This window comes from Micromys minutus, assembly GCF_963924665.1.
Source record: "Micromys minutus genome assembly, chromosome: 12".
Taxonomy (NCBI): domain Eukaryota; kingdom Metazoa; phylum Chordata; class Mammalia; order Rodentia; family Muridae; genus Micromys; species Micromys minutus.
The window spans coordinates 6,417,777-6,435,000 of record NC_137981.1 but is presented as its reverse complement, the minus strand read 5'-3'; the positions used below and the strand labels follow the sequence as shown (position 1 = coordinate 6,435,000).

The 17,224-nt window shown below is 43.4% G+C and overlaps 1 protein-coding gene across 2 annotated transcripts in view; it reads right to left on the bottom strand.

The window, feature by feature from the left end:
- The window catches only part of NEK10 (NIMA related kinase 10), a gene marked incomplete at its 5' end in the record, with an annotated part of 174,384 nt that overhangs the window by 146,202 nt on the left and 10,958 nt on the right, over positions 1 to 17,224 (bottom strand). For both annotated transcript variants that reach the window (XM_080925891.1, XM_080925892.1), the window contains 7 exons: positions 1,085 to 1,309; positions 3,610 to 3,696; positions 4,710 to 4,789; positions 6,363 to 6,430; positions 7,471 to 7,549; positions 8,808 to 8,849; positions 12,988 to 13,072. In XM_080925891.1, the coding sequence (XP_080782017.1) occupies positions 1,085 to 1,309; positions 3,610 to 3,696; positions 4,710 to 4,789; positions 6,363 to 6,430; positions 7,471 to 7,549; positions 8,808 to 8,849; positions 12,988 to 13,072 (666 nt within the window). The remainder of the gene's footprint in view (positions 1 to 1,084; positions 1,310 to 3,609; positions 3,697 to 4,709; positions 4,790 to 6,362; positions 6,431 to 7,470; positions 7,550 to 8,807; positions 8,850 to 12,987; positions 13,073 to 17,224) is intronic.

The following is a 17,224-nucleotide window of genomic DNA, read 5'->3' as shown; positions in this document are numbered from 1 at the left end:
TCCAAGTAACTGAGGCTTTTGTGAAAGTAAGGGGATTATCAGCAAGCTATATACTTTTCCTTTGTTTTCCCATCAGCAGAAATCACTAATGAAGCATGCTGTTCATTTCTCTGCAGTCTCTTCTAATGCTCTGAAGATAGTCTTAGTCATATTGATTTGATAGTCTGCAGTGATGTTAAAGTGGATGAGCTCCTCTGCCTAGAGCTTGGCATAAGCTTCATTGCTGGACCAGGGATCAAGAGCATGGTGGTCTCTTTTGAACAGAAATATCTCTCTGTAGCTCTGACTTGGCCCACTTGGGGCTGGATTATTCTCTATAATAATATTAAGTAATAGAATGTTCCTAAACATGGTACCAATTTGTGTTATTACTCAATTCTTCAAGATACTCAATTCATAAAATATAGTTACCATGCAATATGAACCCCCAAATTTTCAGCTTCAAACTATTTTAACACACCAGCTTGTTTTATGCTCATGACATAAAAGCTACTGAAAAGCATGGGTGGAGGAGAGGTCATTTAAAGAAAAATGGCCCCCACAGGCTCATAGAAAGTGTCATTATTCAGTTAAAATGATTAAGACATATGACCTTGTCACAGCAGGTATAGTCTTGTTGAAGGATATATGTTGCTGGGTTGGGCTTCGGGGTTTCAAATAATTAAGCTAGGCCCAGTGTTCCTCTCTTTCTGTTGCATGTGGGCCCCGATGTAGACTCTGAGCTCCTACTGAGACATGACTGCCTGCCTGGGTGCTGCCATGGTTCCTACCTTGATAATAAGTGACTAAGCCTCTGAGCTATAAACCAGCCCCAATTAAATGTTTTCCTTTGTAAGAGTTGCTGTGGTCATGGTGCCTCTTCAGAGCAATAAAGCCCTAACTAAGACAGGAAGCATATACCTGTTATCCCAGTGCTGTGGAGACAGAGACAGAGAGACCTCTGTGTGTTCAAGGCCAACCTGGTCTACATAGTGATATCCATCCAGGACAGACGTCTATAGAAAGACCTTGTCTTAAAACACAACAAACAAACGAGACCAACTAGAATGTTCTACTAATTTCTAAGACCCTAGCCCCCACTTACCCTTGTAAAATATGAAGGAGCTGTTTGATGCCACCCCAGATACGGATTTCCACACTGGTCTCCGGGTCCTCACACACCTGGACCAGAATCCAGACAACACTCCACAGCAGCTTCAAGTGGTCAGAATGGAGCAGGCTGAGCAGGATGGGGATCCCCTCATAGAGTTTTACTTGCTCTTTCACCTGTGGCTCAGCACAAAGCAGGCGCAGGAGCTCGGCCGTGAGTCTGGTGTGATGGGATCAAGGGTGAGAGTCACGCCAGTCATGTATCAATGATATCACACTTACACTGGAGCCTCCACTAAGACACAGAATCTGTAACTCGTACTACTGCTTTTCCCAGCCTGTGATGCTTGGTCATGACAATTGCCTCTCTGTTATATCAGAACCTGACACTTTAAGATCAGATACACCTCCCCTATGGTCTGTCTTGACCAGCTCCTGTTGCTTTGATCCCTATGTTCTATTATCCTATCAGAGTTTTACATGCTGTAACTGCCTTTAGCTACAGCCAAGCTCCCCATACCCTGTAGGGGATTATAATATATATATCTCCATCCCACCCCATTTTAGTCTCTCACGTATGTGATGGCTATCTTTCCTGCTTTTCTATTAAACTAATAATGTCTACAATACTGCCCCACCTCACAACTCCACAGGCTGCCTCTGTCTGCTCTTCTACCTTAAAGTCTGACCATGGCTACTGGTTATGTACTTCTCCATCTCCTAATAAAGCTCATTTTCTGAAGGGTAATTTCATGTCTGTTCCTTTCTGGAGCTTAATGTTTGCTCCACCCCGTTGTCCTAAACACCCCAGGGTTCACATTCCCACACTGTTCTGCAATTCCATTCCCAGAGAACTTCGCCATGCTCCTCTCCCACTCGAGCCCCCTCCCCTCCCCGCTGTTGTTAAGAATACATGTCCTATAGGAAGTCGTGGCTCAAGCCTGTAAGCCCAGTGCATAAGAAGTAGACAGGAAGATCACTGGAAGAACAAGACCAGCCTAGAGAGGGCTGCTTATTAGACCTGTCTCAAACAACAAGAAAGAAGAATGTATGTTTTTTTGGTAAACAGCCTGCTTTATCTTTTCAAACTTTCTATGAGAAACATTCTCCATCTGTGCTAAGTGCACCTTGATTTGTGAATGTAGTTCACTCCTTCCCTGCTTCTTTCTGTGGTTTTCTATAATGCTCAAGTAAAACTCCACATTTTACCATGTAAACCCATCATAAAAACCTAGATAAACATGTTATGTTGCCTCCTGTGAAAAACATGGAGAACAATAGAGTTTTGTGTAGATAAAATGAGGACTCTGGAGGGCTCAGGGAGTGTCCTAACATAAGGCAAGAACTGATCAGAAGTAGCTACATTTTTTGACTTATCAGGAACTGTTCTAGCTTTTGACACAGCCTCCTTTGGCCCAGCTGAGCCTGCCAGCACATTCCTCTCACACAGCAAGGATCTGCCTCTATGTTACAGCACACTCTGTGCCGAGACATTTTCTTCTATCTCCCTCTACTCTGACCAGGAACTTCTACTCTGTGCAGAGCCTTTTTGACTGGCTCTTCCAGGGCACCTCCTGCAAGGACCCAAGAAGTTCCCCCTGCCTGCTCCTACCTCACACTGATACACTCTGACCTTACTCAACAGAATCTGCTACCTTGCCCCATGAGTGAGTTCAAATGATCAAGTCTGGAAGCATAGATTCTTGTCTACACCAAGGCTCTTGCAAAACAGTGTTAAGTCAGCTTCGAAAAAGCATACCAAAAAAAAAAAATTGCTGCAAGTATCAGTTCTCCATTGCTTAGGATTACAACACTCCTGGCTTCTCAGAAAATTGTGGTTTAAATGCCAAGCAGTGCAGATTTGCAAGCCTGCACTCACCTAATACCATCTGCACAAAGTCTTGCTTTAGAGAAATGTACAGCTTAAGCATAAAGGAATCCATTGTGGTTCTGTTTGGGTTGTGAGTTGAAGCGTGTGATCACAACATTAAGTGAGTCATCTTATGTCAGTCGCCTTAAACCAAAGGCTTTTAGCAACCTCATTTATTCTGCACATTAATCTGAAATTGCCAAACAAACAAACAAATCCCTTAAGTTTCTTCCCCTAAACTTTTTTAGACAAATGCAACAACAAAACTAATAATGATCCAATCACAAGATTATAACATTGGATTCTATGAACCTCTTTTTCCTAGCTTCTTCACATTGCCTTAAATGGAAAAGAACTGCCAAGCTGACTCATGACATCTGATTAACAATATTAATAATGATGTAACAAAAAGCATTTTTACCACAAAAAGGATGGCTTTTGAGACAGAGTGAGAAAAACACACACACACACACACACACACACACACAGAGAGAGAGAGAGAGAGAGAGAGAGAGAGAGAGAGAGAGAGAGAGAGAGAGAGAGATTATCCTGAAGTCAATTTGAGTGACCATGGCCCAAGATCATAGATTTAAGTTACCACAAAGTCCATTTTCCATCATAGAAGCACTTCCATGAGGATAAGACCCTACCTTTTAGAGAGTAAGTCATATTCATGCAGAATCATCAAGAGATTTTCTACTACGTTGAGTTCACTGATCTTCTCCCTACACGCTGGACTGCAAATACACAAATATTAGTAGTTACTAGAAACATATTCTACTCCAGCAATAGTTTTGTATCCTAGTGATCATATTACTTTATGTAATAGTTTGGATGAGAATAGCCTCCACGGGCACATATATTTAAGTAATTAGTCCCTAGTTGGTAGAATTGTTTGAGAAGGATTAGGAGGTGTGGCCTTGTTGGAGGAGGTGTGTCGCTGGGTATAGGCTTTAAGTGTGCAAAAGACTCAGGCAATCCTCACTTAATTCTCTCTGCCTCATGGTTGTGTCTCGAGATATAAGCTCTCAGCTACTGCTCCAGTACAACGTGTCTGCCTATCTGGTGCCAGGCTCCCTATCCCTTTGAAACTGTAAGCCCCAAATAAATTCATTCTTATGTTATTTGCCTAGATCGTGGTGTTTTAGCACAGCAGCATGAAAGTAAGTAACCTTGTAAGGAGTTGTGAGGACAGACCACAGAGAAACAAGGGATCATATATGGTTAATAATATATCATATTATTATTATTATTATTATTATTATTATTATATAATTAGTATTATTATTATTATTATTATCTGCTCATTGACATAAAAACATACTTATTGCTCTTTCATTTAAAATAATGACACTATAGAGGAGAGGTTTTCAAAACCAACGTTTATCATAGAAAATGAGAAGGACTATATAGTTAAGAATAAAGAAACAAGATCTGGAAGATTCAACTGGCATAGAAATGATTACATTACATTACATACTAATGGCCAAAGAAAGAAGACAGATCATCAGTGAAGTTCCTCCAAACAGCAATTGAAAACCTGAGAGCAAAGGTCAAAAAAGGAAACATTTCTAACCTAAATTTTAAGTTGCACTTCCTATCCAGGTGACTCATCAGCCTATGCTGTTCCCCATGAGCCTCCCACACCAGGTTTTAACTGAGCAGGTGACAGAACAGCCTGTGTGTTGGTATCTCTCCCATCTGTGATGCTGCAATTCCTACAGAGAGGAGTTTGCTGAGAAACACTTACCTCTCTGCTAAGCTAGCCAGTGCCAGAAGAGTACCCAACAGAACATTAGTGTCTCGGGCAACAAGTAAGTTCACTAATGTCTGAAAAATAGAAGAAATTACATAATTACCCAAGTCCCAAGAGCTTCTTGAGTGTACTGTTTCTAAAATTTACAGACACTGACCTTTTACTATTTTTTTTTCTGGATTCTTTTCTTTTGCTCAATTAAAAAATGTATGTATACAAGTAAAATATATATATATACATATATATACACATACACACACATATATGCAACCCTTGTGAAAGGGTCATTTGACCCTCAAAGGGGCCACAACCCATAAGTTTCGAACCACTGAAGACATAACCTTGTTTATAACTAAGACCAAATTCTTTAATCCATCATGGCTTTCCTTGGAGAATAATGCCTTCCCTGAATCCTCATTAATGTAAATTCTCTTCCTCCAAAGTTTCAGAACCCAGATCCCCTGTCCCCCAACACATTGTTGCCAAACAAGCTCTAGTCAGAGCTGTGGGAGCTCTGTGAATGGCTGACAGGATGGACTTTTGTTTCCATCCCATGGATCCCTTCATATTTCCTTAGACCGAAGTTAGCATCTTTCCTGGACTCCTTCCCGATCTCCACCATTGTATAATATGTTTCACAAACTTCAATTCTACAAACATCATTTTCAAAATTTTTGCTAAACCAACTTAAGAACTTAATGTTACTGTTTTGTCAAATTGTAAGTAACATCAATAAAATCACTGTCTGTTGAAGTGAAAACTACTGTGTGTCACCTAGACTCTCCCCTGTAAGCATAGAACCACAGGCAGCACAAGTTAGGCAGTTGTGATCTGGTATATCCATGGCCTCCTGAGATAGAACTCAACAGGTGGTTGAAATCAGCTCTACACATCTGCCTGATAAATGTCAGAATAAATACAGTCTGTTACCACCAAACCAACAGTGACTTATTTTAAGGTACACACTAAGATATGTGATGGTGTGTATGAGAGAGAGAAAAGTGTGTGTATGCACACACACCTGTACATGTGTGTTTGTGTGTGTGTATGTGTGTGTGTGTGTGTGTGTGTGTGTGTGTGTGTGTGTGTGTGTGTGATGTTACTGGAAATGCAGAGCCCAGGACCCAAGGCATATGCTCTTTCTCTGAACCTCATCTTCACCCCTTAAAATGAATACTTGATCCATATGCTTATAATACCATACCATCTTGTTTTGTAAGTCTGCATCCCATGAACTGCTATTTTCAATTATCTCTGACTTACAGACAACGGTGATTTCATATGATTCTAATAAAACCATACCAGGCAGGTGGGGTTTGCTTGTATGTAAACATATTTTTTATTTGCTGGATTTCATTTGTTTATTTATAAATAAACAACTCTATTCCATTTACAACATTAAAGTTAAGCAATGCACTCAGCTGCAGTAGAATAGAAAAAGAAAAGCCTTTATATGCTACACCATTTATTTATTCCTTGTGTTTGGTAAAGAACATAAGAAGATGAGTGGAGACATAGTTTTAGGCTACGCGAACAGTCTTATGATTTGTAATGACATGTAGCTTGAGTGTCAGGCTCTGAACTCGGACAGTGGACTGAGGCCACACAGGGCCATGTGGAATTCCAGCACTCTGGGTGCCCACTCACCTTGTGGGCTCCACTTGCCGTGACCCATTCTCTCTGGTCTCTCACAGCAGCAAGTTTTTGAAAAATATCTATTAAAGAAAGAAACCATTCAAAGAGAAATCAAGAGATTAAAAGAGGCAGTAGTCGTGAAACCTTGGGTCCTCAGAAGTGATGGGAAAGTAGAAAAACTGGAAGAGGAGACCCACAAAAGGACCAATGGAGGAAAGGACTGCATATTCCAACTCTAGAAGCTCATCTAGTATCATCAATTTGATAATATCACAAAAGCAAACTTGTATTTTAAAGTTGAATAGGTTCCTGAACCTTATTTATTCTATTACAAGGTCAAGGCACATACTTAAAAGACTCTGCTCATAAATGCCCCAGCTTACAAGAGAAGGGAGACCAGGCAGAACATAAGATCTGGGAAGACACTGAGAGAGCTGTCCTCAAATTAACTTCCTGGTGCCTGGCATCACCCCTGCCCCTGAGAGCCAGTGTGCCCAGTTAGCAAGCATGAGAATCCAGTCTGTCCACACACACACAATGGGCTTGAGCTGGCACCCCAAGCAGCAGGAAGCCTGTGGCTGGCCACACCTAGAGGGACTGGAAGGGGGAGGTGTGGGGTAAAGGGCAATAGGAGAGAGAGGTAGACAAGAAACTGGTCAAACTTCCCAAGGAAGCCAGAGGAATGCTTAAGATGCCTCACACCCAGGCCACAGCTTCCATGGTGAGACTCTCAGGTGAGATTCTTCAGGTGAGATTCTCGGTTTTCTTTTTCATGTTCTGGGTAGTAAAAATTATATGAGCTAAGCATAATTATTATCCAGTTTTAGAGACAAGAAAGCCTGAAGTCTGACATTTTCACAGAAATAGAAAGGGTTTCTTTCAACACCACAGCAGATGTCACTTGTATGAAAGATTTCTTCCTTGAAACAAATATGCTTGGCAAACAAAGAGCTGCCATGGGGGAGATGTGGGGACACGTGCTACCATTGGCACAAAGGCACACAGCATGTGAGTGGAACACTAATAAGGACAGCAGGTGTTCTTTCTACCGAGACAAACATCACACTCCGTTCCCCAGCAAGTCCACGAGGTTTGCTGGGTGCCTGGCAACAATGCTTACACGTCATGTTGACCAGCTTGTCCACACAATGCTGCTCCTCAGCGTAGCCCAGGTACTCGTTGGTCACCATCTCCATGTACTGCATGAAAGACCAACCCAATAAGCCAATCAGAAAGCTGGCACCAAAAGGTCACAGGAAACAAGAGTGTGGGTCTTAGGATGAGCCCCTGATGGCAGAAGTACTGCTCAGTACTCTTGGGTCTGTGGCACTCAAGGGCGGGACACAGGGTTTACTGATTCATGGTTTCTTCCTGAATGCCCAAAAAGTTGAAGGAATTCTGAAAGCCTCAAAATTCCCAGAATGACTCTAACTATTGTGCAATTTATGTAAGATATGCATAGTAACCTGATTCTTTGATCTACCTTCCAGCAAAGTGTTTAAGAAATCTGCTGGGGGAAGCAGAGAAAGTGTGAAAGCAGGTGGGAAAGGGACAGCATCCTTTACAGCAAATGAACATTCACTTCACTTAGTAAGGTCCATCTTCAGTTCCACTTCTCTTTAAAACTGAAGGGGGGGGGAGGGTTGGGGCTTGAGAGATTGCTAAGAGCACTGGCTTCTCTTCTAGAGGTCCTGAGTTCAAATCCCAGCAACCACATGGTGGCTGACAACCATCTGTAATGGGATCTGATGCCCTCTTCTGGTGTGTCTGAAGACAGCTACAGTGCACTTGTATACATTAAATAAATAAGTCTTTTTTAAAAAGAAAGAAAATTCTTTTCAATGCAAGGGGGAAAAAAGCCTAAAATTAAGACCATTCCTTATATTATCTTCAACTTATAAATATTTAATGAAGAGTGAATGTTTTTGTAATGACTTTATATTTCTTTACATCATGGTAAGTGACCTGACCAGCCAATGCTGGCCAATGACAATAATCTTGTCATCATTAACTTAAGACATTTGACTCTAAGAGCTTTTAAATTTTATTTTAGACCACTGAAAAAAAATTAATGTGATTTTTTTTTACAGCACTTTTCTCCCCAACAGGCTGGGTAATGAGGTTAATTAGCAAGAACCCACCCTCTGCCTGAGTGTCACGTCTCAGGGCCACCATTATCGGTCTCATCTGCTCCTGCCCCAGCAGGCAACAGACACAAGACAGGCATTTATTGACCGCCTTGAAAATTAGCATCACATGAGGCGCTAAGACACAACCACATCCCCTTCTGTGTCTTCTAAAGACAAGCTACTGGCTACTGCACTTACCTCTGACCTGAGGCATGGTGTTTAGAAACAGGCACCTAGTTTAGCCCACTGTTGAGTGCTTATTTAACCCTTGACCAGAACTCAACCCAGAATGTAAAGGCAAAGCCAGCTACAACAGAACCAATCTTACCTGAGCAAGTTCTTCAATACCACCCAATTTATGGAGTATTTCCTGGTAAAATAAAAGCGACAGAACATAATGAAGGACAAGTGGCTCATGTTTTACAAGCGATTCCTTTACTAAGTCGTACAATGTTTGACTGATTCTTCAAGTCCTAACATAAACACAGAATATTTAGTATTTGTCATTTCATACTTGAGATAAATTGTTAATGAATATAAAAGTTGCATTTGTTGAAATTAAAAGAAACACACAAAAAACATTGGTCAGAACTGCAACCTTCTTGCTCTGTACTTCCTATCTTTAAAAAAAAAAAAAAAAGTTAAACTTGGGAAACTCCCAAGGCTAAAAATATCAACTTGTGGACAAAAAGCAGCAGCAGCAAATGGTGGCTGGTGAGGTCAGCACCTCAGATGCTGTGAGCAACAACAGTAATGGGGGACAGGACATTTTGAAGAAGCCAAGATTTAAAAATAGGACAAAGCAAATAGCACTCAGGTGCTAGATAAAAGGAAGAGATCTTCGGAGCAGCAGAGCCACAAGCAAATGTGGTGCTGCTCGGCTACCACATGGTCAAGGGACATCAGAATGGCCCTCCAGCCACTACCTTTGACCACCATCTCTAAGGCAAACTGCAGCTTGGAGCCATTGAGGATCTACTCTTACCTCTGGCAAGCAATGTGTTAGAGATCCCTCTAATTAGCTTTGGTGGACAGTTAGTTACCCTGTGGGGACTCCATCTGTGCTTAAAATCTGACCTAAATCCTCTAATGCAAAAGGATTCTACATAACTATATCTTTAAAAATGATTTTCTTGGGCTAGAGAAATGGATCAATGGTTGAGAGCTCAGGTTGCTTTTCCAGAGGACTCAGGTTCAATTCCCAGTGCCCACATAACAACTCACAACTATCTTTAACTCCCAGAGTTGACACCCTCACACAGACATATATACAGGAAAAAACAACAATGCACATAAAATAAAATGAAGTACATGGGTTCTCTGTTCTTTCCTATCTTTCCTGAAGTCGGAAGTTCCATTAAGCATTTGCCTAAGCCTTTGCATGCTAAAAGGTAAGTCTATAAGCCATCTCAGTCCAGGAAAAAAGCCTGGCTATGCGTGGGTGGCTAGTTAACTGGCTTCCAGAGTAAAATGTATACGTTAAGTTCTATGTGTAAGTTACGTGGTACTGGAAATTGATAGGAAGCAGACTGAGGACATAACCTGGTGCTTTAAGAAATAGTCATGTGCCTGCAAAATTGTGTCATCAGATGGATGCTGCCAAGCCCAGTGACCTGAGCTCCATCCTAGAGACCCAGACTGTGGATGGAGGAACACACTTCCCATAAGTTCTCTTTTGACCGACACATGTGTTCTGTTAACCCACCTACACACACACACACACACACACACACACACACACACAGAGAGAGAGAGAGAGAGAGAGAGAGAGAGAGAGAGAGGTACAATAAAGAAATAGAAACTAAAATTTAAAAATACTTAAAAGAAAAAGGTGCAGTCATAAATGCTGGAAAACCTGACTACTGGACAAAGAAAGAAATGCTTTCAAGTAGACACATATTATATAGCTCATGCCTCTAAGTCCAGGCTCCAGAAATCAAGGCGGGGAAGGTTCTGAATTAGAAGCCAGTCTGGTTTTCATAGTAAAATTCTGATTTAGAAAAAGAGCAAGAAAAAAATAAATACAAGGAGACAGAGAGAGAGAGAGAAAAAGAGAGAGAGACAGAGAGAGAGACAGACAGACAGACACACACACACACACAGAAAAAGAGAGAGAGAGAGAGAGAGAGAGAGAGAGAGAGAGAGAAGAGAGATGTTACTTGTGAAAGGAGGAAGAAACCTACATGGTATTCCAAACATTTTAAATAACTAAGAAGAGAAAAGCAAGAGGCTCCCTGCAGCATGGATTAGGGTTCCTCTGTAAACCCTTTGATGTGGTTTTAAAAGCCATGAGCAGGAAGACTGGCCAGGAGAGGTGGAGGCAGCTTAGACCCGCACACTGACTTGAGGAGTTGTAGAGGAAAGACTTGCTGACAGTCACTGGAGTGGGTTGTAGCAATCCCTAGCATGGCCTTGTGATTTTGGCCAAGAATTCTTGGCAACTCAAAGCGTTATACAACTGTCAGAGTACACAGTCTTCTGTTCAGGAGACATGCCAGGAGCAGAAGCTTGGGGAGAATCCCCTTCTATGGAAAGACTGTCAACCAGGGACACTGGGCCAGTATGCATCAAAATATCATAAACAAGGCAGTCACTGCATTCTTTGCTCTAAAGAGGAGTGTAATCTACCTTCTGCCAATCAATCCAAAGCATCATAGACAAAGACAAAACTTTAAAAAGCAGATCAATCGTCATGAATTTTCTCAGCAAACAAGGTATTCCGAGGTTAAAATCTTTGCTAACATCTTGTGAGTCTGAGAACTGGCTGTTCCTCCTTGGGTGCTCTTTAATATTCTGCATTTGGTCTTTTTATCCATAAGGAGACTTATTAGGGCTGGAATTCACGGAGTAGGAACAATCAGCCCACCCTGGCCTGGCAGGAAAAGCCCAGCACACGCTTCCCTCTCTCTGTGCAGCTCATAGTACTTAGCAGAAGTAGCTGTAAAAAGCATCGTTCACCAAGGTCTACATGGCAGCTTACAGCTGTGGACAGGACAGAATGCCATTTGGTGAGTGCCCTGATAACACATGCAAAGGTTTGCAGTTGCCGTAACAGCATAAGGCCAGGTTGAAACACCTGTGGGGAAGGTGGTGAGCCTCTGAACAGAAGGTATACTGTGACCACGAGCCCCGGAACACTCCAGTTAAGGGGAGACATTGTTTTGGTGCTAAGTTTGAGAAAGATAATGATTAGGGAAATGAATAGGAACATTCTGGATAAAAAATAATTTAGAAAAATCTACCAATAAAACAATCTACCATAAAAGCCTGGGTAGTGTGGCTTCCCGGTAGTTTATAAGGACTCGGCATAAAACAAGATCCTCTGGAAGAAACCACAACAGTATTGACAAATAAGTCATGCTCAAGATATTAGCAGGGTTGAACAGAAGCAGCCATGAGGTGGCTCACTCCGTGTCAGCCCAGCCAACAGCCTCACTTCCAAGGAACTGGCACTCCCCTTGCCTACCCACAGATCTACTGATCAGAAACACAGTACACTTGGCAAACAGAAGTACGCTGCAGCTCCTTCCCTTCCTCCAAGCCAGGAAAGAAAGCATAAGGTTCTAGCACGAATTCCTTGGGTAGGCCATTCTTTAAACCTTTACAGCTAAAGCACTAAGCCCTTGCTATTTAAGGCAAACTATGGCCCAGCCGCCATGATATCTGCTGAGATTATACTAGAAATGCAGAAGTTGGCTGGAAAGATGACTCAGGTCACTCATGACCACCTGCAGCTTCAGTAACAGCCACCTGATCCCTGCTCCTAGCTTCTGTAGGCACAGGCAGACATGCAATGTACAGTCAAAACAGACTCATAGACATGCACATCATAAATAAAAATACATCTTTTAAAAAAACGTACAACCAGGAGTCTGTTTCTACCTCATGAGGAAGAATCTGTATCCATCGGATTCCCACTGATTCCTGTGTACGTTATAATTCAAGAGACTGTAAACTAGAGGTAACATATTCAGCTAGTGATAAAAAGGGAAGATTCTAGCTACAGGTCTCCCCTGACACCAACAGAGGGAGGCCCTATGCTCTCCTGGGCTCAGAGTTACCAACGGGAGGCTGGGAAGGGATGGGATCTTGGTAGCTAACAGGTTACAGCCCTGCTGTCTCTGAGGGTTCCCTCTGGAGTCACACAGCAAGCTCTCCTCTTGTCACTGCTGACTTTGCCCTAGTAATCCACTGGCCTTAAACAAGCTTTGGTGTGTGGCCTACTGTGTACCTTCTTGAACTTGAAATGGCTGGTAGCAGTGAACACAGACACCAGAACTCAGCCATTGTACCTTATGATTAAGTATCAACAAGCAGATGTGTGGGCCTACACATTGCTTCTTCGTGATCTTTTCCAACAGCAGGTGAGCTGTATGTCACATTTGTAAGGTCCTGACTTGTGACAGAAACATTAACATGGTTCACTTTTTTTAAAAAAAAGCCACTGTGTTTTTAATTTATTTTACTTTTGTCATAAATGAAGAACAGTTTAACTTTTTCCAACCAACCTGATAACATGGGTCCCGCATTAGCAGCCTCAGACAAATTAAGACTCTCAGAAAATGAATGGACGGAGCACGATTAACCCACTCTCTGAAAGAAAAAGGGAAGGCATGTTGGTGCTTAGACGGTTCACACATGGCACACGGCTACAAGGGGAGGGGAAACCTGTGAAGGAGCAGTGATCCGTCTCAGATTCCTCTGTAAGGGACTGTGGCTTTGTGACCCTTGACCCACACCAATGCAAACACACAGAAACCATCTTCATCACTGTGGTCCCAGGATGTTCCAAACTAACCTGAATCAGAGACTCACATTGACATAGTTCATGCTGTTCCTAAATCAAAATAAATAGTTAAAACTTCCAATAATGATGAGTATCAATGCCCTAACCACTTAGTGCCCACTTGAAGAAGTTACTCACGTGTACCAAGAGGACAAAAACAGAACAGAACACTGTGAGACAGAGTTTCATTATGTGGCCTAGGCTGACCTTGATCTCAAGATCCCAGAACTCTGGAAGCTGAGGAGAAGGGTCTTGAACAAGACCAGCCTCCTGAGTTAATAACAAAAATCCTTCATTGTCATGTCTTTACAATTCTGAACCAGGTGTGGTAACAGACACTGGAGAGCCTAGAGCTGGGAAGGGCCAGAAATTTAAGGTCCTCCTTGGCTACATTGACACCGTATCAAAACAAGAAAGGCTGCAGCTGCTACTGCTGAAGCATTTGGAGCAGCTGAAGCATTTGGAGCAGCTGGAGCAGCTGGAGCAGCTGGAGCAGCTGGAGCAGCTGGAGCAGCTGGGCAGCTGGAGCAGCTGGAGCAGCTGGGCAGCTGGAGCAGCTGGAGCAGCTGGAGCAGCTGGAGTCACAGCAGCAACAGCCCACTGCCTTTCTGGTTAACACAGAAGGAAGACAACAGAAGTTCCCCCTGAACATTCACTTCGTCCTGGAGCAGTCTCTGTTCTTCAAGTCCTGCTGAGTCTCAGAGATCACATGCTTCATCACTCAGCACCTTGAGTATAGCTAGAGCTGGTAGTAAATGTGGTTAAAATGGTAAAGGAACCTCTCTAGCTTTCACCTTGCTTCTCAAACCCCCTAACAGCACCTACCACTCCTGAGAATAAATCTCCCAATCCTCTTTCCCACAAGGCTTTGTGGGATCTGTCTTCCCATGTGCCTGTAAGCCCCCATAGTCCCTTATTCCCTTCCAGCCTATGTGACAGGTTGTCTATGAGTCAGAACTTAAGGTGTTTTCCAACGGCAGCTTTCTGTGGCTCTCCAATACCTGGACTTCCATAGCCCGTACTGTTCTAACCATAGAGCATTTTTAGTGCAGAAGTGACAACACATTCCCGAATCCTGAAGTGAAAAAGGCAGCTAACCACCGCCCTGCCCTGACTATTGATACTGTGAGTGGAGCCAGTCGCTGTCTTAGAAAGCAAGTCCAGCCTGGTGAGGCATGCCCCATACTGCTCTGCAAGCTAGGCCAACATTAGTCATTCATGGCACCAGTATTAGCAAAGGTCTGAAACACAAAAACTCTGCAATTACATCCTTAGTCAAGGGAAATGGGGAAATAACAGGAAGTATCTCAGACTCCGGTATCATTCACCTGGGTGAACATAAGGCATTGCCACAATACTGTAAATATCCCTGCCATACAGGACACTGGCCTGAGCTAAAGACAGACTAACTGCCCACTGGTCTGTCCTAGATCTATTCTGAGGCTCTAGAGGTGAGACTCGGGTCTGTCTTCTCTATAGCACTGAAGAGTTCCACTCTTCCCCCAAACCTGCACGTTTCGAAGCTGAGTGAATGAGTCAGGGTGGCATCTGTGGTGGCTGCATTAGGTGTCCCCATTCCCTGGCAACACCATCCACCCCTCCTTCCATCTGCTGAGACAGAGATAGCAGGGCACTAGACTCATGGTTTTAGTCCCAGAAATGTCTGTGTTCCCTGTGGCCCATGTTCCCAGTACACAGATGCAGAAGGAAAACCCCAGGAACAGAACTCACTGGGAATTATGCTTGCTACCACCAGCAAGGCGATTAGCATTTGCCCACAGCCACTGCCAACAGCAGCATCCCTTTACCAGAGCAGGCACTTTATTAGTGGCCCTGGTGCCGTGGAGCACAGCCCAGTTTCTTTGGAAAAACAAAAATAGCACTCAGCCAACTCTGGGCTGCCTGCTCATCAGAGCTCTCCAAGCAAAGGCTTACCACCCGGGTACTTAGGAAGTGAAGGCAGGAGGATTATAAAATTGGAGTCCAGAGCAAGCTCAAAGGTAGTCTGGTAACTTAGTGAGACTCTCTCAATAAGAAGTAAAAGGGAACCTGGGAGAGAGTGAACTAGAACAAAGAAATGAAAATGGCAGGATGAAACCAGTTACTTCCCATGCTAACGTAAAGGTTAGCTTTAAAAGCAGTTGTTTTTAAAGTAGGTGTAGCTGCAGCTCAGTATAAAGCATTTGCTGAGTGTTCACAGACTCTCCATACTTCAGATGCTCCAGTGGCAAAGGCTCCCAGCCCAAAGACCCTTTCCCCTGCCCAAGGAAGAGGGTGGCTGACAGCAGCTGCAAATGTCACCGGCAATCTGCCACTGAATGCCAACAGCATTTCAGTGTCCAGGGGGAACAATATCTGTGCTGTAAACATGTACATGGTATTCTTCCTCACAATTCTTCCTGACAGCCACCGCCAGGCTTCACAGGAAAGTCTCTAACCTTTCCTGTGGGTTTTTTTCATATTAAAAAATAGATTTTAAAGGTCTTTTTTAGTTTTCTCCTTATTGTGTGCGCACAAACACACACACACACACACACACACACACACACACACACACACACACACAAAGAGAGGAAACAGAGGTGGGGGAAGAGAGGAGAGAGACAGAGAGCTGAAATTCCAGTGTGGACTTTAATTTTCCTTTTCATGGAGTCTAACCAAATGAAGGGATCCAGAATAGTCTGAGTTGAAAGTTCCTGGAAAATCATGTTTGGTTTGGTTTGCTTTGCTTTGCAGTTTTGGGACAGAAGCCCAAGGCTATTAATATTTCTCATAGTTATTACTCTGCTATTGTAAATAAGATTCCTGATGGCTGAGTCCTTGGGTTCTGCCCCTGGAGAATGACCTCAGGAGGAGGCCTTCCTTGGCTCCCAGCCTGGAACCCTGAGGAGGACAGATGGGCCACAAGAGACCACAGCCCTGCTCTGTGAGGGATTGCATGTACCTCTGCTCACCATGAGTCAGGGAACTAAAAAACACAGGACTCAGTGTCGCCAAAGAACTACATGGAAAACATTTATGGAGAGCTGCATCTGTTTGACAGACCACTGCGGGCCCCCTCTGCTTGAGCTCCAGGTGAACATGGAGAAAGCACTCTCTCAGACACGTTTGCCATGGAAACAAGAGATGGGTCCTTGGAGGCAGCCCTGAAAAGTCATGTGGCTGCAATGACAGTACTTCCCTGGAGGTTGCCTCCACATGACAGCCACACAAGACTGAATTCATAAGCGGGCAAGTATTTAAGCTCTCTGATGACTGAATGTACACCACGGCTTTCCTAGGACTATTAATACACTCAGTCTGTTAGCTCTAACTACCCTCATCCAGGATGCCACTTTCTGTTATCAATGTCAAAAGGAAAATGTCACTGCACATATAACATCTGAACAGAGAGAAGGGGGGTGGAGTTCCTGTGTCTTTCACAAATGAAAAAGCCAGTGTGGGTGTGACATGAATGCTCCAAATGACAGGTAGCTGCTAGCTGACAACACATGGGTGTGTGTATATGTGGAGAGGCGGTTGCTCAGACCTGTCTGTAGCATGCTGCAGGTCAGAATGAAGGAACACCTTTCTCATGTTGGGGTACTGCTTTCCTTAACACTCACCTGGATAAATGAAAAAGTAAATTTCATACCTGTTTGAGGATGCCACTGCCCGGAATCCCCACCAATCTTCTCTCGGGTCTCTGTGCTCTGTGCTCGGCCTCTCTGTTACCTATGCACACTAGCCCACAGACTCTACCCAGAAAGAAAACCCTGTGGGCCTGTGGCACTTAAGCTAAGAAGTACAAAAGACTATTCATTTCTTCTAATTGATGGACTGTGCACAACACTTCCAGATAGTCATCACTGCACCCCATCAGCCTGGTTCTGGCTGAGCTTGGAGTACAGCAGAGGCAAGGCCTGGGTCTCCTTTGGAGGACATGGCCCAGAAGTCTCGGTTGTAGAGACCCATGTCTA